The sequence below is a fragment of the Oncorhynchus clarkii genome, chromosome 23, assembly GCF_045791955.1.
Source record: "Oncorhynchus clarkii lewisi isolate Uvic-CL-2024 chromosome 23, UVic_Ocla_1.0, whole genome shotgun sequence".
Lineage (NCBI taxonomy): Eukaryota > Metazoa > Chordata > Actinopteri > Salmoniformes > Salmonidae > Oncorhynchus > Oncorhynchus clarkii.
Genome location: NC_092169.1, coordinates 19552191 through 19573666, shown reverse-complemented (window position 1 = coordinate 19573666; position 21476 = coordinate 19552191). Strand labels below are relative to the sequence as shown.

At 44.5% G+C, this 21476-nt stretch overlaps 1 protein-coding gene across 1 annotated transcript in view; it reads left to right on the top strand.

The window, feature by feature from the left end:
* Nucleotides 1-21476, top strand: part of LOC139381452 (attractin-like protein 1) — a 337715-nt gene that overhangs the window by 249046 nt on the left and 67193 nt on the right. Inside the window, exon 28 of the mRNA XM_071124992.1 lies at nt 11726-11839. Coding sequence (XP_070981093.1) covers nt 11726-11839 — 114 coding nt within the window. The remainder of the gene's footprint in view (nt 1-11725; nt 11840-21476) is intronic.

Here is a 21476-nt window from a genome sequence, read left to right as displayed (position 1 = left end):
GTAATGATCTCACTCTAGTTCCGGCTGGGCCTGGGCTCTAAACAGACCTCCACAGTCCCTCTATTGGATTAGCCCGATCAGGGTGACGCATGACACCCCCCGTCTCCGTCCCTGCTCCTTCCTCGCTCACAGAGGACCCACTCCACCAACAGATGGACCGTTCAGACAGGAAGTCCATTTGGAGCAGCACTAACGGATCCAATACGTCCCTCCCGCCCCCCTTCGTCTACCTTTGTCTGGTGCCGCTGGTGCATTGGCTCTTAGCATCACAGACCTTTTTCATAGCAGATGTCTAGAGAGAGAGTGAGACCAGTGAACTGTTACTGGCCAGCGAAGTGTAGCGCCCCTCTCTCACACTCACACGCCACCACCAGACCACCCTGCTCGCGGTGTGGTGATATCATAGCGGTGCTGCCATGGAGACTGGTCCTCCGAGGCAGGTATTGGCTAATGAGTCTTTGTGGTTGAGATAGAGGGTTGAGAAAGAGCAGTGAGGAGAGGTGAGACAGGGCGTGGCGTCTGACCCATGCTTCATTATCCTGGCAGTCTGGGTCTTCGGTGGGTGGTGAGCTGTAACGGACGTTTGGCAGGCCAGCCCCTCCTCCTTGGCACAGAGACAGATAGACAACAGCCAGCTGGACTGTATAAGAGCCAAGGGGAGGAGAGTCTCAAGACTATTACTTACCTGTTGAATGCAGTCCATACACTGGCACATTAAACACTAATATCTGAATCAGAATAACTTTTCCAAAGTACCTAATGCACTTTCTGTTCTGGAGGGTGTTCCAGACCAGAACACTGGTCATGACCTCTCTCTCTCTTTCTCTCTTTCTCTCTTTCTCTCTCTCTCTCTTTCTCTCTTTCTCTCTTTCTCTCTTCTCTCTCTCTCTCTGTCCCCCTCTCTCTCTATCCCCCTCTCCCTCTGATCAACAGATGGAATAGCCCAATTATATTACTGCTGACGTCCGCTTGGTCTACTCCACGCTCTCTGGCAGCTGTGCAAGAGAGAGGACGAGAGAGAGAAGGAAAGAGAGGAGAGAGAGTAGAAGAGAGCCTCTTTAATTAGCATGAGCTCTGCAACACCGAGTGCTAACATCTGCTCGTATCAGCCTGTAGTGTGGAATGAAGAGCTCTTGAAGAGGGCCCACTCTCTCCGACTTTCCCAGAGTCAACAGCACTCTCCCTCCCCTCATCTCAGCCTGGTGAAATGGCCGCCAAGTTATTGAAGGGCACTGAGCTCTGAGCTAGGTCAAGTAGAGTGAGTCAGACAGACTCAGAGGGGAGTTCATACACTAAATGGTCTTGGTCAATGTCCAGGGCATGCCCCATGTGAGATGAATGTGTAGCACTTTATTTATTAAACCGGTTCTAGCTTTGACAGAGTGTCTGTATGTGGCATGCAAGGTATGGACGTTCTATTCGAACGACACGAGAGCATGAATTTTTTGCACAGCACCAATCCTGGCCATTTACTTCCTATACTGTGTGTTTATCATTGTCCTGGTTCAGCAAGGATGGGTTAGTTGGTCGTTTGAGGTTTTTGTCTTATGCTTTGGTCAATCTTTCATTTTGTGCTTTTAACGAGGTGGTTTTACAAGCGTACTGTGCCTTTTGACTCTAAGTCTAACTCCAAGGAGAATCCTCTGTGTTCAGAGCATCTCCTTGATCAGATTGTATCCATTCTGACACTCATTTAAGGAGCAGCACTAACACTCTGCACATTCCATGGAGACAGATGAACGGGGTCTGGGAATCTTGAGACGGCGGCAGGACGTTCCGTTATTGCCCGCTGGGAGTTTCACAAGCAGAGTTGGAATTTGTCACCTTCGTTTCTATCCAATTATAGTATTGTTGGTACCAGAATATGATACAATGTTGCTCACAAAGACCTCTTGGACTCCCTATACACTGCCTCGTTAACTAGGTTTGACTTTGCACACCATAAAGTGTTATCTGTCGATGGAGTGGTAGCCTACAGCGCTGTGACACACACAGCTTCTTGTTCTTCTGCAGAAAAGGGTCCTAATTTGTCTACTGTACATGGTGCCCCACAGTGTACCAGACAGCAGACCCAGTTCGCTCCTCTGTCTCCTCTCTCTCCTTTCTCTCACCTGTCTCCTCTCTCTCCCAGAGCCGACATGTAAACACAGATAGATTAGCATGCTTACATAAACTCCCTCACAGTTAGACATTCCTTGTTCACATTGCCCTCTTTCTACCTTCCGCTCTCACTCTTTCTCCACCTGACACTTTCTTGTGTGTTTTACTTTTAACCCCTATATTTTGTGAACTACTTGTTCAGAATAAATATTTGAACTCTCTCTCTCGCCACACCCTATAGTTAGCCTGTGTGGATGGCATCTCTTAGCACTTCTTGGGCTATAGTCTGAACTAGTCGGAGCGAGTGTATACTTTGGGACTGTGTTTGTTCTTATGGTGGTGACCATGGAACCATAGAGCTGAAAGAACAGTGATGAGTCACTCCTCTTAGAGAACGGTAGGAAGGATCAATCAGCTGCTGAGTCCCACTCAAGCACCGTTTGCTGTACCCACGTCCCTCCTTCCATACTCATTCATATCAGGCATTCCGTCGCTTCCTTTTTTATCCTGATCTTCATCCATGGGGTGAACGTTTTCTTGCTCCTCTTTTTTCCCCTCTGGGTGATGAATGCTCATTTGAGAAGTGGGACTTATGGAGAGATGTTACACAATCATAGCAATTCTGTAATGCACTGAAGATATGTGCATTAGAAGCAGCTTCTTATGGTAGTGAAAACAGTACTATGGCTGAGTATGTTTCAGCTGAATCTGTTTTCCATTTTAGACCACGTCAACTTCTTCTTCTTCTTCTTCTTCTCTCACTGTATATCTGTCTATCTGTGGTCAGTGCTATGTCTGACCCAGAGTCTGACCTCTTTGGTCCCATATGGCATACGGTACAGTAACTTACATGTGTACTGCAAGAGTCCCTGTGCTACGGGTCTACCAGAGCCAGCATCAATGTACAAGTGAGCACCTGCTCCTTCTCCGTGTCTCTCTCCATGGGTCTGGAGTCACGCTGGGATGTTTTGTTGGGATGTTGTCTGGCTGCTCACTGTGGCTACGGAGGAATAAACAGACCTCCTCTTTTTCTGCAGATGAATTGGTATTCTCTCTGTCGCTCTCTCGCCATCTCTCTCTCTTTCTTGCTCTACTATGTCTCTCGCTATTGCTCTGTCTCTTTCTATCTCTCCATCTATGTTTATTTCTGGTTTGTACGTATACCCAGAGCGACAGAGCACAATGCTGTATTTGTGAATTTTCTGTTAGGTCTATGAGCATGGATATTTGGTTCATTGGAACACTCTGTGCAGCTAGAATAGTCTGCCGTGTTTCACCAGCCGAGCCATAGCCTCCAAACACAACATTATTCCAACACATTGTCCTAAGTCATTTTTCACAATACCGCTGTGTAAAATCTACTTAACAACAAAGATATTCCGGGAGCCTTCCACTCATCCTCTTGCCTAGACTAGCAGGCTGGTGGAAGTGTTTTCTATATCGTTTTTCTCACAGTCCATTGTTTTGCTCGGCGAAGTGAACCAGCGATTTCATGAGCAATGCCCTGAGGGTAAGAACGCTACTGATACTTATCAGCTGGGATGCCAAAGCTTCCCCTGCTGGGTATTGTTTTCAAATGCTTCCTGTACTCTTAATTAAATGTAAAGGCTTGAGACTAATAATACGTTTAAGTTTCTCTTTCTCCAGAAGGACATGTGGAACTCAGGTAAAGTATTATGATTTCAAATCATTCTTACCTCGGGGGGAAAAAAAGGTCGTCCCCTCCATCTCTGAACTAATCCCTACTTTAACAGTAAGAGAAGCATGTAGAGAAAAATAGATGAATTGTTCATGGCATAATGATCGAGAGAGCCAGAGAAATTGCCTGCCTGATCTCGTTTCACAGGGGGAAAAGGGGAGGGAAAGAAACCTAGCACACGGTGCACTGAGCACAGAGTACAAAGAGATATGTCCCCTCTAGAAAACACAAACACTAGTGTTATGCGTCTACAGTGCTAGGAGTATACACAGCCTCCGATGAATATTGAAGTGAGGAAAGAAAGTTTTCATTAGCATTCGCACAGACTTAGAGTAAAAGTGACTGTCGGGGAACGTTGGCATATCTCTATGACTATGATAGAGCTGTAGAGACATACATTGTACTGGCTCCCCTTTTTATCTGTGCAAATAAGTAAACTAATGTAAACTAAAACCATAGGAAGATGTGCGCCAGTCTTTCACTGTCTTGTAGTGTAATAGAGCAGTATTGGCTTGCTTACTTCCGAGACAGTTGGCTCCCTTCAATCTGATCAAAGTTTAATTGGGTGCACCGACCACTCAAGGCCTCACTTCAGAATATTTGTTTATTCTAACATTATCGACCCCTCCCCTGCCAACCCCCGGAGGTTTATAATTGTGCAGCAAAGGATGTTCTGTTTTTTTCCCTTCTTTTTAATTCCCTGGCACACCAAGCAGAAACAGGATGATCTAATCCAGCACTTACACAGCAGCTCTCTTTATTAACTCTATGCAACCTCCCAGCTCCCTGGATGAGGATATCGCTGGGCCAGGCCTTTCTCTTTCTGCATTGGCCCCAGATAGCTATTGATTGGGGATTGATTGGGTGGGCTCCTTGTTAAAGATATGTTGTGATGAAGCTGGGGGCTGGTGCTAAATCTGCTGAGTCATACTGTATTTCACAGGCTCTCTGCCCATTGATGTGCTGTTGGATCTGGGCCTTCTGTAATTGGATCAGTCCATGGCCTCCAACTCTGGGCCGGCTTAGGTTCAGCCATAGACATCATCCCAGGTTGTGGTAATAGGGTTGTGTACTGGAGAAAAGAAGGGACGGCGTTGGTAAAAAAAAGAAACACGAGGGGTACTACCTTATTTTTAAAGATCATTTAAATAGCAAGCCTCCAGCATGAAATGTGCAGATGACAACATACAGTATTTAGACAATGGTTCAAGGTTACCATCCACATCACCAGAGTAAGAGCAACGGGGTCTGAGAGACAGCAACATAAGAGGAAGAAGAGTGGTAATTAAACATTTCCCTGCATTACCATTGTGTGATCGAGCATGAAATAGAAACCTAGTCCAAGCCATTGTCACCCACAGAAAGAGATGACCCTTGACACTTAATTTACATGTCAGGTGACTTTACCTGACACGGTTAATTTAATTAAAATGAGGTAATTTAACGAGGGCATCTGCGGGCTGTAATTGGCCGATGAACCCAGCCAGCCAACCAGCTGGAAGGAAAATTGCGCCACAGTCACAGTAAGGTCACGTCTGACAATTATGCTTGCTTTTGTGGCACATTTGGAAATTGATGGGCATTAATCTGCTATTTTGTTAGTTGGAGAGTAGGGCTGTGCAGGGAGTCGCTGGTGGCTTCCACTGGTTTCCAGGGGAACAGTGTTTATAATGCCCATTTAGTCCATTTAGCCATGTGTCCCATTAGCATTAGCATCCCATCTGTCTCAGTCTCCCCCGAGAGCACTGGGGTGTGTGTGTGTGTATAAGGGGGTGTTTGGCATTGGCTCAGTTCTCCAACGCTGTTATGTGGGTTGTTGATGGTGGCATCCGACAGGCCTGTCTCTTGGGTCTGGAGGTGGCACTAAGGACCGCTGCATTAGCCTGCCCTCAAGGGATGCTGTAGGTCAGGGTTCATCAACTAGATTCAGCTGTGGGCTGATTTGTTTTTCTTGAGCGGATGGTCAAATTGACCGCACAAAGCCCAAACCAATGACTGAAACCTAATTACATCAAACGTTGCTTACATTTTTATATAATCACATATATATCTCTATTATGCGTGGTAATGTAAATCACTTGGAGCTGATTTTGCTGGTCTTTTTTGCAGTATTTTATGTCCAACACAATTTTTGTGTGTTAAAAGTGGTATTAAAACCACCAGCCGCCAGTTGGGGAACCCTGCTGTAGGTCCTCTTTATTGATAACCACCTAGCTCTGACGCACACACACACACACACACACACACACACACACACACACACATTGTGGGAATGCAGTAGGTGTGAACATCTGTCTGAGGGAATATTTAATGCTGTCTGTGCTAAGGAACCGTCCTCAGGATAAGTCATTTCAGATGGTAGGGTTTTAGCTGTGAGTGAGGGCAGGGGTGGAGAGAAGTGAGGAAAAGGACAGAGGATCCATTTCTATTTCTTATACTGTCCCTTGTTCATATCTTAAAGGGCAGAAATAAGTATGTGACAGGACTTCAGCAGGAAAATGATTTTATCCAATTAGCAGGTCGTTACATGACTGAGTGGAAGTGGATCAGTGTACTCTGGTATACTCTGTCCAGTTCAATAAACACAACAGTAGAAGAGCTTTCTCTGTCTCCCTCACATTATTACACACACTGAAGGAGGAATGATTTGGCAAGGTCTCTGGGAAGGTAAATGTGTTGCATTGACTGTGCTCAGCGTACTGCTGTAGTTGACTACCAGAGGTTTCTCACTCGTTATAGTGAAGCAACTGCCCTGTGGAACCTGCTCCTATTCACTTTGCTTACATTCTGCCCTTCCAGTCCAGGCTGCATCGTTTCTCGAATGTCTGTTGCAGGATTAAACAATCCCAAAGGTGTTCTTTTCAATTGTACAACACACTGTCACTGCTACCGTTGATTGGCTATGATGGTCATTGTTATGGAGACTGTTCCACTTCTCAGTTAATTTGCTTTTATTTTCAAAACATTTGTCCAAAAGCCACTTTTTCAAAGTTTAAACCCATTTATTTGCCAAAAGTGACTCTTCTAAGAACATGAAGCCCACTATGGGGTTTCATATTGCAGGTATATCTGTGCCCTTGTTTGCACAGATGAGATTTCTCACCCTCTTTCAACAAGTAGACAAATGTGCTTGGAAACTTTGCAAATACGGCGGAAATTATATTTGTTATCGCCTCTCGATATTATGCCCAGCGGCATACAGCGGAGGTGTGGGATGCAGGGAGTTTAGGACTCAACGGGTCTGGTTTAATGGTGCTGTATTGTTGTCAAATCACAGCCCATCTCAGGGGACCCCTCTCTTTCACTCCAATAGAAGGCCTGTTTAAATATTTCATGCCAATAACCGCCGCCTATCCTATCGCTCCTCTCATCCCAAGCCGAGCGTCAGCCAGAGGACGGGGGTTTAATAAGGAGATAATGAATGATTAATTGAAAGGATATCAATTGTGTCTGCGTCAGTGTAGAGCTCCAGCAATGTCCAACGTGTTGTCTCCTGACGGTCGTCAAGGGCAACATAATGAGGCGTGTGCACTTGGACAAAGTCTTTAAAGAGACTTCCCTAGATCTGCTGTTACGGTGAGAGGGTAGCAGGAAAGGGGAACATCTTTTTCCATTCTAGCACACCTCTATTAGAGAATCAGATAATCATACTCATAGCTACCATAATATGTGTTGGTGGACGTGTAAAACTTCAGTTTAAACACTCAAATCTTTATCTTTGTTTCCATAGAACCAGTCTGATGAGATTGAATCAAACATTAGATGGTTGTAGTATTATCCTCAACCCAAATGTCACTTTCCTCTTCGCCAGGGCTGTATTGATGAACACAGGGAGTCTCATTAAGAGTTGGACAGGTCTTGTTTGCAGTTCTCCTCTAATCACTGATTAAGACATGAATCAGGGTAAGCCCAGAGGAGGCTGTCATTGATTAAGTAATCCAGTTAGGATGCAGATTGGCAGGACCGCAGGTCCATCCTCTTCCAGCCATATATCTACTGGCTCTCACTGCAGCAATATAGCATGAGAAATGCCTTCTCAATGAGCTTGGTATTTCTACTACATCAGCAGTCTTTGTGTGTGTGTGTGTGTGTGTGTGTGTGTGTGTGTGTGTGTGTGTGTGTGTGTGTGTGTGTGTGTGTGTGTGTGTGTGTGTGTGTGTGTGTGTGTGTGTGTGTGTGTGTGTGTGTGTGTGTGTGTGTGTGTGTGTGTGTGTGTGTGTGTGTGTGCGTGTGTGTGTGTGTGTGGTGTGTGCGTGAGTGAGTGCATACATGCATGCTCTCAAGAATAGTGGTTTGCTGGACAAAAGCCAATCTCCTGTCAAAGCCTCTCTATACCCCCAAAATCATTACTTTGTCATATTCCATTTTTCTGATTCTGAAAATGGGTCAACTTCTGTAGCCAAAGCACTGATGATTTTCCTTTTTTTTGTTGGTTCCCACTGATTGAGATTTGCAGCTCAGTGCCCCTCTGAAGGGTAGGGTTATAGGTTATAGACGTTTAGTGGATATCAGAGTATGAATTTAGTAGACCTAGTCTACTCACGCTTTGGCCAGCTGCCATTTCACTCCATTTAAATCATTGAGCACTACTTGGAGCCCCATTGTCAGTCTGCTAAACAGCCCTCAAAATGTCCTATTGCAGGTACTTCAATGATGTTTGTTATTGTCTGTGCACACAGGAAAAACAAGTTTGCTCTTATTGGTCCAAAGTGTCAGTTCCTCTCCTCTGCCCCTCACCTCTTGTCCCCTCTCATATCTGCCTGTCGTTGTTTACAGCATTCTGAAATTAATTAGGCGTTTTATGGGTCATTTACCGGCAGCCGATATAGATACCACCTTGTACTTCTTGACTTGTGAAGGACTTGTCAGGGGACATAAAATACACATGCTCTATCAGGGCACAGTATCCACTGGACTCACAGCCCCAGCCCTCCCGCCTTCCCTTGTATGATCGCCTCTCTGACTGTCCAGACCGATTAATCAAGCCTCTACTTCCCGACCTAGCTCACCCTGACCAGCTCACTGTCTCTCACGCCAACCCTGCGGTAGGGACAGGTTAGAGGATAGTGAGAAGAAGCTAACGCTAACAGACAGAGACACACTGCTCTGCTCCCTTTAACCACATACACCTCAGTGCTGTGCTAGTGGCATCACGCTAGCAGCCATGCTAACAGACACAGCTATGACAATGCAGGACAGGTTAGTGTTCCAGGCAGACTAACAGAAATGGACAGGTTACACATCGCTACATGCCATAGCGCTTGAGTGAGCTGTAGTGTTCTGTTACTTGCCTGCATACACTGGCATTATGTGGTAGGTAGCGTTAACTAGGAATGCCGAATAAATGTCAGACATGGATCCTGTGATAGTCAAGTTAGCACACAGACACCCACCACATGTCAGGGTCAAGGATCAAGGGTTATACTAACTTAAACATGCAAACATAACTCCTACTCTTTGGACAAAAGACTTGTTGACTGGTTATACAAACAGACTCCAGCCTATGTCAAAACAGTTAACACACGTGCTACCTGGCACAAATATGCCATCTATGGCATAGTGAAAAACTATGCACCTCTGGTTAAGATAGCGTTGTCAAGGTCTAAGTCTGATCCAAGTGGTACTCCTTCGTCATTGCAACAGCTTTTGTATAGTTGATATACAGTATACCCCATTACAATTGCCCAGTAAGGTATGTCTCTAGCAGGACGTTCTACTGAAACTCAATGAGGAAAACATTGATGATGTAAGACCAACATTATGCATAAGCGCTCTAAAACAAGTGTGCTTTACATAGAACAGGTGATTACCCCCAAGCTAAAACACAAGGAACACTAGAAACAATAGCCCAATAACATTAGCCTACTTTATTGAAGCCGAAAATGTGTGGGTGTGTGGGTGTATGTGTGGGTATATTTGTGTGTGTGTGTACAGTCATATACACGAGAGGGAGGTGTGAGTGTGCTGGTTCTGAGCGATTAGTGCTTTTTGAGGTCGGTTCGATTTTTAAAATATAATCACGTTTTTCAATAAAAAATAATAATAAAATAATCTTAACATTAAATATACTATGCATTATGTGGGTTGAATGCAGAATAAAACATGTAATACAAGTCCCATGATGGTAGTGACTGCCCATTGCTGCTTATCACTTATTAACCATCATTTATTCACATTACTTTAATACAATATTTCAGTTGTTGTGTATGTTACATTTGTTTTATTTGATGACTTTATTATTTCATTCCAAGTCATCATCTCATCTTTATAAAGCTGCTGCTTATGCTGCTGACAAAATTACTATTTTGTAGTTTTTCAACATAAATAATGCATACTTTTATGATGGCTGAATACCAACTATCAGTCACTTAGATCATGTATTTTCAGGTAGAGGTACCTCGCGAAGCAACAGCTGCTCTCCATATCACCTCACGATCGCACATTCTTCTCTCTTCCGTAGCAGGCGTAAAAGAAACACAGACCCAACAAGTAGATGCGCAATGGATTATGGTCATTGTAGTTAATTACCACGTTTTATGCTCTAAACGATGTAGAATATTGGCTTGTTGGAAAATACAACTCCATACTTCATCGCACAGTTCAGGCTGGATCTAATTCATCTCTAGAGAGACTGCGATGTCTGTGTTATTTAGCTCACAGAAAGAAAAAACAGAAATGTAATTCAAATACTTGAACCAACTTCGGTCAATTAGCTTGGTGTCTGTGTGGTCCCTATCCAGCCAGGCCCTGCTTGGCTCCTGTGTGTCTGTGTGGTCCCTATCCAGCCAGGTACTGCTTGGCTCCTGTGTGTCTGTGTGGTCCCTATCCAGCCAGGTACTGCTTGGCTCCTGTGTGTCTGTGTGGTCCCTATCCAGCCAGGTCCTGCTTGGCTCCTGTGTGTCTGTGTGGTCCCTATCCAGTCAGGTACTGCTTGGCTCCTGTGTGTCTGTGTGGTCCCTATCCAGCCAGGTCCTGCTTGGCTCCTGTGTGTCTGTGTGGTCCCTATCCAGCCAGGTACTGCTTGGCTCCTGTGTGTCTGTGTGGTCCCTATCCAGCCAGGTACTGCTTGGCTCCTGTGTGTCTGTGTGGTCCCTATCCAGCCAAGTCCTGCTTGGCTCCTGTGTGTCTGTGTGGTCCCTATCCAGCCAGGTCCTGCTTGGCTCCTGTGTGTTTGTGTGGTCCCTATCCAGCCAGGTCCTGCTTGGCTCCTGTGTGTCTGTGTGGTCCCTATCCAGCCAGGCCCTGCTTGGCTCCTGTGTGTCTGTGTGGTCCCTATCCAGCCAGGTACTGCTTGGCTCCTGTGTGTCTGTGTGGTCCCTATCCAGCCAGGCCCTGCTTGGCTCCTGTGTGTCTGTGTGGTCCCTATCCAGCCAGGCCCTGCTTGGCTCCTGTGTGTCTGTGTGGTCCCTTTCCAGCCAGGTCCTGCTTGGCTCCTGTGTGTTTGTGTGGTCCCTATCCAGCCAGGTCCTGCTTGGCTCCTGTGTGTCTGTGTGGTCCCTATCCAGCCAGGCCCTGCTTGGCTCCTGTGTGTCTGTGTGGTCCCTTTCCAGCCAGGTCCTGCTTGGATCCTGTGTGTCTGTGTGGTCCCTATCAAGCCAGGCCCTGCTTGGCTCATGTGTGTCTGTGTGGTCCCTATCAAGCCAGGCCCTGCTCAGCTCTTGTGTGTCCCCACTATTGTTCCCACTCTGTCTCTGTTTGTGTTTGTTTTCTTCGGGGTGTTTGGAGCATACGCTGATAAAAAGCCACTCAGCGTCTGACTCAAACAGGCTTTGTTCATCTGCCACTTCCTCATTAATTAAGTTTTCCTCCCTCCTCTCTTCCCCTCTGCACCCCCCCCCCCCCCTGCTGTTCTTCTCCTCTGGTCCTCTTCTCTCGCTCTCTCTCACTCCCCCTCTCTCTCATTCCCTTTCTCATTTTTGTCTACAGCAGCTCATGCGGGAGCGACAGCAGATGGCCAGCCGTCCCTTTGCCTCGGTTGCCGTGGCGCTGGATGTAAGCGTCGGCCAGGAACAGGAAGAGCTGCTGCAGGGGCAGGTGGAGGTGGGTACCTAACACATCTCATTAGCATATTGTTGTCCACCGCGATGGTGATATCGTGGAATACAGGCTTGGCACCGAGATCGCCCACAGTATCCTCTGTTGTGTGTAGACACTGGAGCGTGGGTGTGAGAAAGCAGGGTTTCATGACTTGAAATGCAAAACATATGTGGCCAACTTAAACAAATACTGAAGTCATTGTGGGAATTCACACAACAAAGAACATATCCAGAGTTTAGCGTGGCCATATCCGGAAAAGCTAGTTTGTTAAGAAATATGAACATTCTGAAAACCAATTCCTTTTCTTGCTGTGTCCCCAATAACATGGGTTAGGTCCTTTCATGTTATCCTTTTCAGCACCGTTCCAGCAACTATGGTGGATTCATAACCAACCCAGCGCAGTACAGCTCGGCTAATCTTGGCTCGGCTAGTCTCAGTAGTATGAAAAGGGTATAACTAGTTTGCCTCCTATATATGACTTCCTGAATTGTGTTCCCACACACCCTCTATGGGTATTGCGTATGATCTGATAATCTACCTCTGAAAATCCTTAGTGGTTTTGTGAGTTTTCCAGGTCTTTGCTTCATAAAAGATTTACCGGCTCTACCACAAATCTCTGTAACAGCTGCCGCCTGCCGGCCAGTCCACATCCGGCTTTAATGGAATTGATAGTGAGTGTCAGGGGGGGCAAAGTATGCTCTGATAATGCATTATTCCTGGTATACCTATTAATATAGTAGATGGTAGTATTATACTGCATGGGCACATAACCTATGTTAGCAGTAAGACCTTAGAGGAGTGTTTTCCCCCATAGCTAACTCTACAGCATCCATCGGTGTCCAACCCAAAATTGTTTTTGTTGTTATTTTCCTGTTTCTCCCATTTTGAGCTCCTGAAGGTGAAAAACATTGAAATGGAACGGTATCTTCACGTAAAGGTTAATTAAGTAACATCTGGTGTTGCTCCACAGAGACTATTTAGCATAATTGCATAGTAAATAAGAAAATTGTGTACAACAGTGTACTTGCGGGAAAATAAGTGGATTCATAATCGGATTTCATACATCATTTCCACAGTTACTGTGTAAAAGCAAGTTCTGGACCTGTGTTTTTATATACAGGTGTATTTTGGCCAAAGCCATTTGCAAAAGGTGCACAGGAGGGCTTTTCAAATGTTTACTCTGCTGATGACATTTTACTAGCAGCGAAAAGCGTGGAATTGGATTAAAGTCCCAAAAACGAGACGGGGCTGCAGGAAGGGTACATACAGCATATCAAAAAATGACTGGATTGATAAGTGTAATTTATTTGAATGCAGTGTTGTGTTTGTATTTAATGGACATACACGTGAGGAGGTTGGCACATGTTGCCTTACCTGTCCTCTGAACAGATGGATAACACAGTGGCTTAAGCCCTTTCTCAATGACCATGAGTGGAACAGTTAGCTAATGTGCGCTAAGTGGAGATTAGGTTTTTCACACAGCTTCTAGGCGCTGGTAAAACTGTATTTCACACACTGTTCTGAATTATGCTATTCAGAACATGCGAGATGAACTTAAGAGTGTTTCAAAGATATTCCCTTTCCTGAGAATCTTCTAAGAACCAGCTGCAATTATTGACATCTGGTAAAAGTCAGGCAAACGAGCAACCGTCTGTTATTTACTCAGAGAAATACAGTACACCATTTTTGTTTCAAAACCGGCATCTGGTTAAGATGAACAAGAGAAGGTCATTGGAGGCATGAATTACTAACATATTTATTGGTTTAAAATCATCTATGTGCATGCAAATTGTCTCTAAATGGTTGCAGAAAATCAGACAAGTATGCAATGAAAAACCACACAAACATAAGTTATTTCCTAATGTCATCAGAGTGGTCTATGGAAGACAAGCGATCTAAAGTAGAGACTATGAACGAGTAAGGTTAAGTAATGTGGCATGTCATTATAAAGACAGACAATAGCGGTATCATCAGAAGACAATCGAACCAAATCGAACATCCAGTGTGGGTATTTTGCCTTGGCCTGGGTCTGTAGTATTGAGGAGACGCCTTACCCTGTGATCCAGGTACATCAAAGTGGAGAGATTCATTGCGTAGGTGTGTAGCCTGAGGCCAAAGGTGATTAAAATAGGTCCTGGGCTCCAATCATTTCTCCCCTACCCTCCCCTGCCGTTGATAAAGGATGTCTGGAGCAGTTATTATTCATCGGTGACCTGAGGGCTCTCTAGTCCCCAGACTGCTGTAAAACCGGCCTGTTAGACCACACCAGAGTGGACCTGACAGGTAGCTTACTAAAACACCCACAGCCCTTACACATACACATACACACAAACACCACACCTGGATCCTGTTCATTGTCTCTGAACTGGAGTGAACGGCATGGAAATGGAAGTGGTACACAAATACCACACAGAATAAAACAACTGGGTTGAGTTCCTGCACTTACTCAGTAAAAAAAAATCTAATCAAATTGTATTGGTCACATACACGTGATTAGCAGATGTTATTGCGGGTGTAGCGAAATGCTTGTGCTTCTAGCTACGACAGTGCAGTAATATCTAACAAGTAATATCTAACAAATTACACAACATATGAATTAAGACTATATACATATGGACGAGCGATGTCAGAGCGGAACGGGCTAAGATGAGGTAGAATAGTATAGAAACAGTACAGTTGAAGTCGGAAGTTTACATACACTTAGGTTGGAGTCATTAAAACTCGTTTTTCAACCACTCCACAAATGTCTTGTTAACGAACTATAGTTTTGGCAAGTCGGTGCATGACACAAGTCAGTTTTCCAAAAATAGTTTACAGTCAAATTATTTCACTTGTAATTCACTGTATCACAATTCTGGTGGGTCAGAAGTTTACATACTAAGTTGACTGTGCCTTTAAACAGCTTGGAAAATTCCAGAAAATTATGGCATGGCTTTAAAAGCTTCTGATAGGCTAATTGACATGATTTGAGTCAATTGGAGGTGTACCTGTAGATGTATATCAAGGCCTACCTTCAAACTCAGTGCCTCTTTGCTTGACATGGGAAAATCTAAATAAATCAGCCAAAAATTGTAGACCTCCACAAGTCTGGTTCATCCTTAGGAGCAATTTCCAAATGCCTGAAGGTACCACGTTCATCTGTACAAACAATAGTACGCAAATATAAACACTATGGGACCACGCAGTCGTCATACCGCTCATGAAGGAGACGCGTTTTGTCTCCTAGAGATGAACGTACTTTGGTGCGAAAAGTGCAAATCAATCCCAGAACAACAGCAAAGGACCTTGTGAAGATGCTGGAGAAAACCGGTACAAAAATATCTATATCCACAGTAAAACGAGTCCTATATCGACATAACCTGAAAGGCCGCTCAGCAAGGAAGAAGACACTGCTCCAATCCAGCCATAACAAAGCCAGATTACGGTTTGCAACTGCACATGGGGACAAAGATCATGAAACAAAAATAGAACTGTTTGGCCATAATGACCATCGCTATGTTTTGAGGAAAATGGGGGAGGCTTGCAAGCCGAAGAACACCATCCCAAATGTGATGCACAGGGGTGGCAGCATCATGTTGAGGGGTGGTTTGCTGCAGGATGGACTGGTGCACTTCACAAAATAGATGGACAAAATAGATGTCCTCATGAGGGAGGAAAATTACGTGAATATACTGAAGCAACATCTCAAGACATCAGTCAGGAAGTTAAAACTTGGTCGCAAATGGGTCTTCTAAATGGACAATGACCCCAAGCATACTTCCAAAGTTGTGGAAAAATGGCTTAAGGACAATAAAGTTAAGGTATTGGAGTGGCCATCACAAAGCCCTGACCTCAATCCCATAGAAAGGTTGTGGGCGGAACTGAAAAAGTGTGTGTGAGCAAGGAGGCCTACAAACCTGACGCAGTTACACCAGCTCTGTCAGGAGGAATGGGCCAAACTTCACCGAACTTATTGTGGGAAGCTTGGGGAAGGCTACCCTTAAAGTTTGACCCAATTTAAACAATGTAAAGGTAATGCTACCAAATACTAATTGGCTGTATGTAAACTTCTGACCTACTGGGAATGTGATGAATGAAATAAAATCTGAAATAGATCATTCTCTCTACTATTATTCTGGCATTTCACATTCTTAAAACGAAGTGGTGATCCTAACTGACCTAAGACGGGGAATTTTTACTAGGGTTAAATGTCAGGAATTGTAAAAAATGAGTTTAAATGTACTTGGCTAAGGTGTATGTCATCTTCCAGCTGTATATACATATGAGATGAGTAATTCCAGATATGTAAACATTAAGTGACTAAGATACCGTAGAATAGTATAGAATACAGTATATACATATGTGATGAGTAATGCCAGATATGTAAACATTCCTTAAATTGGCCAGTGATTCCTAGTCTATGCTTATAGGCAGCATCCTCTAATGTGATAGTGATGGTTGTTTAACAGTCAGATGGCCTCTCGGTCCCAGCGTTGATGCACCTGTACTGACCTCGCTTTCTGGATGATAGCGGGGTGAACCAGCAGTGGCTCGGGTGGTTGATGGCCTTCCTGTGACATCGGGTGCTATAGTTGCCCTGGAGGGCAGGTAGTTTGCCCCCTGTAATGTGTTGGGCAGACCCCATCACCCTCTGGAGAGCTTTGTGGTTGCGGGCGGTGCAGTTGCCGTAGCAGGCGGTGATACAGCCCGACAGGATGCTTTCAATTGTGCATCTGTAAAAATGTGTTAGTGTTTTAGGTGACAAACCAAATTTCTAAAGCCGCCTGAGGTTGAAGAGGCTCTGTTGCGCATTCTTCACCACACTGTCTGTGTGGCTGGTCCATTTCAGTTTGTCAGTGATGTATATGCCAAGGAACTTGAAGCTTTCCACCTTCTCCTCTGCGGTCCCCTCAATATAGATAGGGGGGTGCACCCTAGTAGCACGCCACACAAGAGTTGAACGACATACGCACAAAGACAACCAGTTTTATTCTAAGGGGAAAAGACCCCAGTCTTGAGCCTATAATAACCATAACCAGTGAACTACCCATCTCGGAGGTAGATCACACAGCACTCCCCCCCCCTCCTCTAAATCTAATCACGGTGCTCCAAATGACTGGGCCACAGAATAAAACAAGAGGTAACTCATCAGTATCAATCACGTACATACCAGATCCATAACATCCACGTAACGTCGTAAAGCTGATGAGCCTACAGGAACGAGCATCTGTAAGACGCCCGGACACATCTCGCCTTCCATCCCAGAGTGATATATGGCGCTGGGGGTTTTCATAATGCTATTTAAAGGGGAGAAATGAATCAATTTTCATATCTAATGTTTTAATGCGCTGTATTTATTTTCCAATCTTGGGGATTTAATGCGCTGGGGCGGAGGGTAATGAAAGGAGCAGCGAGGAGATAAAGAATATTTATGACACCTGGGAGAAATGGGCTGTGTTTGGAGCCTTTTACTTGTGTGTTTTATCAGCACCCACAAAGCCAATGATCTCATCAGAGAGAGAACAAGGGGAGAGAGAACACAGATGGAATAAACCTACATCTGGAGCTACACGTAGAAATACATGAAAGCACCCACAAAAACACACATTTACACACTCACACACCTTCCATCATTGTCAATTATTAATTGTACATACAGTACCAGTCAAAAGTTTGGACACACCCACTCATTTAAAATATTTTTATTTGTACTATTTTCTACATTGTACAATAGTAGTGAAGACATCAAAACTATGAAATAACACATATGGAATCATGTAGTAAGCAAAAATGTATTAAACAAGAATTGTAGATTTCATTTGCTGGGTGGCGGTGTGGGTGTGGTGGTTTAAACACCAACATTGTGTGAGAGAGGCTTCATAGCTATGAGCACCAACATGTGAACTTCATAAGAGCATGTCAAATTGGGTGTCAAATGAAAGCTAAGAGTATATTTTTTATGTTGAAATTAAGACATGGTGGGGGGGTGCTAGAGAGCGTGCTATGGAATATATGGATTGTTAGAGCTCTGCTCAATTGTTAAACAAATTCATATTGCTCTTAATCTCTCACAACCTATAATTTCAGACATTGTCTGCCGAGGAAAAGGCACCAAAATAGGCGGCGCTAAACAAGATAATTTGGACGAGACAGACAACAATGCCACCATCGCTGACCCACAAGGAGTTAGCTGAAGATGCTAGCTCCCAAGAGCTCCTTACAGAACCCACTCAGAGTGACCTACTGGCCACTATAAACTCATGAAGGTGGACACAAGGTTGGCTCATATCTCAAAGAGTATTGGGACTTTGACAGAAACTGTGAAAGCAATCAAGGGCAGGGTGCATGAGGTCGAGCAGATCACAATCGATCACGAGGCCAGGCTACAGGACATTGAGAAACAGTGCAAAATGACAACAAAGCCCTGAAAGCTCGACTGGAAATGCTCAAATCGCATTCTGAGAAATGGAGACCCACTGAATTTGTATCGGAACTGATACCGGCACTGCTGGGGATGTAACACAAAACGCCCTTCCTGATCGGCCGAGCACATAGATTACAAGCAACGATGCCAGCCAAGGGAGCACTACCAAGGCCATTCATTGCACAGCTGCACTACCCTTTATACCTGGGATCTCATCCACAAGCTGTCAAGTCAACAGTTCCCCCTTAACTACAACGGAGACAGGGTGTCTTTCTACCCAGATCTTACTTTAGAGGTAAGAAACCAACGGAAAGAGTTTGATGAGCTGCACAATTAATGCAGGGCGGCCAGCATCCGATATGGATTCCTCTTCCCAGCCCGGTCCAAGGTGACTGGCGAGGGATCAACACGTATGTTTTACACCCCAAAATATGCCGAACTGTTCTTGGCAAGCAAGCGCCCTATCTAAGAATCCAGAACTGCTGCGTCAGCCGCCTAAGTGGCCAAATACAGGCCAGAAATGTTATTGTTTATATAGCACTGTTCAGCCTATCATGTTTTATTCCCACTCACCCCCCTAATGTGAGAGTTACGTGTTATTTTTTAATTTTTTTATACAGTACCAGTCAAAAGTTTGGACACACCTACTCATTCAAGGGTTTTTTCTTTATTTATACTATTTTCTACATTGTAGAATAGTAGTGAAAACATCAAAACTATGAAATAACACATATGGAATCATATAGTAACCACCCTTTACCTTGATGACAGCTTTGCACACTCTTGGCATTCTCTCAACCAGCTTCACCTGGAATGCTTTTCCAACAGTCTTGAAAGAGTTCCCACATATGCTGAGCACTTGTTGGCTGCTTTTCCTTCTTTCTGTGGTCCAACTCATCCCAAACCATCTCAATTGGGTTGAGGTCGGGTGATTGTGGAGGCAAGGTCATCTGATGCAGCACTTACGGTCAGATGCCGTAAGTGCTGCATGGTGGTCTGTTTGAAAAATGTAAGTATTACAGACTCGGTCAGGGAGAGGTTGAAAATGTCAGTGAAGACGCTTGCCAGTTGGTCCGTGCATGCTTTAAGTACACGTCCTGGTAATCCGTTTGGCCCCGCGGCTTTGTGAATGTTGACCTGTTTAAAGGTCTTGCTCACATCGGCTACGTAGAGGGTGATCACACTGTCGTCTTGAACAGCTGGTGTTCTCATCCATGCTTCAGTATTGCTTGCCTCGAGGCGAGCATAAAAGGCATTTTGCTCATCTGGTAGGCTCGCGTCACTGGGTATCTCGCAGCTGGGTTTCCCTTTGTAGTCCGTAATATTTTTCAATCCCTTCCACATCCGACGAGCATCAGAGCCGGTGTAGTAGGATTCAACCTTACTTCTGTATTGACGCTTTGCCTGTTTGATGGTTCGTTTGAGGGCATAGCAGGATTTCTTATAAGCATCCGGATTAGTGTCCTGCTCCTTGAAAGTGGCAAGAAGTGGGACTTATTGAGGAAGTTGGTGACTGAGGTGTTATACTCCTCAATGCCATTGGATGAATCCCGGACCATATTCCAGTCTGTGTTAGCAAAACAGTCCTGTAGCGTAGCATCCGCGTCATCTGGCCACTTCCTTATTGAGCGAGTCACTGGTACTTCCTGCTTTAGTTTTTGCTTGTAAGCGGGAATCAGGAGGAAAGAATTATGGTCAGATTTGCCAAATGGAGGGTGAGGGAGAGCTTTGTATGCGTCTCTGTGTGTGGAGTAAAGGTGGTCTAGAGTTGTTTTTCTTCTGGTTGCACATGTGACATGGTAGAAATGAGGTAAAACGGATTTAAGTTTGCCTGCATTAAAGTCCCCGGCCAGTAGGAGTGCCGGTTCTGGATTAGCATTTTCTTGTTTGCTTGTGGCCTTTGTCATGACTGACCTGTTAAAGCCAGTTTACCGTGGACCACAATCCTACAGAGACATCTCTCACACCCAACAGGGGGGTGGTTTATGACACCTCCCGTCCATTGTAAATCTTAAGACAGCAGACAAAATCCATTTGTCCTCTCAGTGTGGAGGAATGGAATGTATGATGGGCGTATGGAGAACCTACCTCAGAACAGTAACATGCAATAAATGGGCTTTGGGACAATATGTTTCTTCAGCCAAAATGGTGGTAATTACGATAGATGGAATATGAAAATGAATGTCGTTTTTGTCATGTTATTAAATGTTAAATGACGACGTTATAACGAAAACATTATAACTTTAAGAGATTTCATAATATGTATCTGATATTTGCATACTGTACGTTGTGTGGAAAATGTCCAGATCAAAGAGAATGTTTTTGTAAAGATGTGAAGTTGTCTAAATTGGAAAAAATCCCTCGTAACTAGTGATGCCCAGAGAACTTGTCATAGAGACGGAAACGCCCCTTTCTGACCCAAAGGTATAAAACATGTGAATTAAGAATTTACAAAGCAGACTCAGTGACCACGCGCTACTGCCAAGGTCAGAGTTAGTCGCAACCCCAAAACGCAACACGAGGTTGAAGAAGACAAAGGAACCTTTTAACAATCTATGCTATGGATGAGCTATGTCTAAGAGGGTGAATTCAAGCAGGACCACCCGGTTACCACACTCAAAGGAATCGTGTGTCTGAACTGCTTTCATTCCTATACTGGAGCCCTGAGCTACACGCAGGGACGGACTGGGAATGAAAAATGTCCCAGGACTTTATTGACTCAGACCGGCCCACCAACAAGATTACTGAACAATATTTATAACAATAACTTTAGTAAAATCGATGTAAAAAAGAACAAGGGGAATGTGTTGCTCTTAGGAGGAGGCTGGCTGGAAGGAGCACATATTGGCACAATGGCACTGGCAGCAAGGTGGCAATAATCTCTGTAACCATTTGACCAGTAAAATAAATAATACAGGAAGAAATTTGTTGGTGAAAAGACTGGTGAGTAGCCAAATCATAGAATGATATAAAAATATACATATTTCCTACCTCCAATTAGCAATTTCTGCAGCAGCTCACTTCTCTCAGAAATGCCATCTATAACCAGGTCACTGTCCAGGTTCATTAAAACATCTTGCTCAGTAGCCATGAGCATAAAAGTCTCCAGTTGCTGTTGAGATAGAGTGCTCCTGAGCCTACTCTTGATGAATTTCAGAGTAGAGAAGCTCCACTCACAAGCTACCTGGATTACTGACAGGGTAAGTAGAAACTTGTAAGCAAGGCCCAGGATGTGGT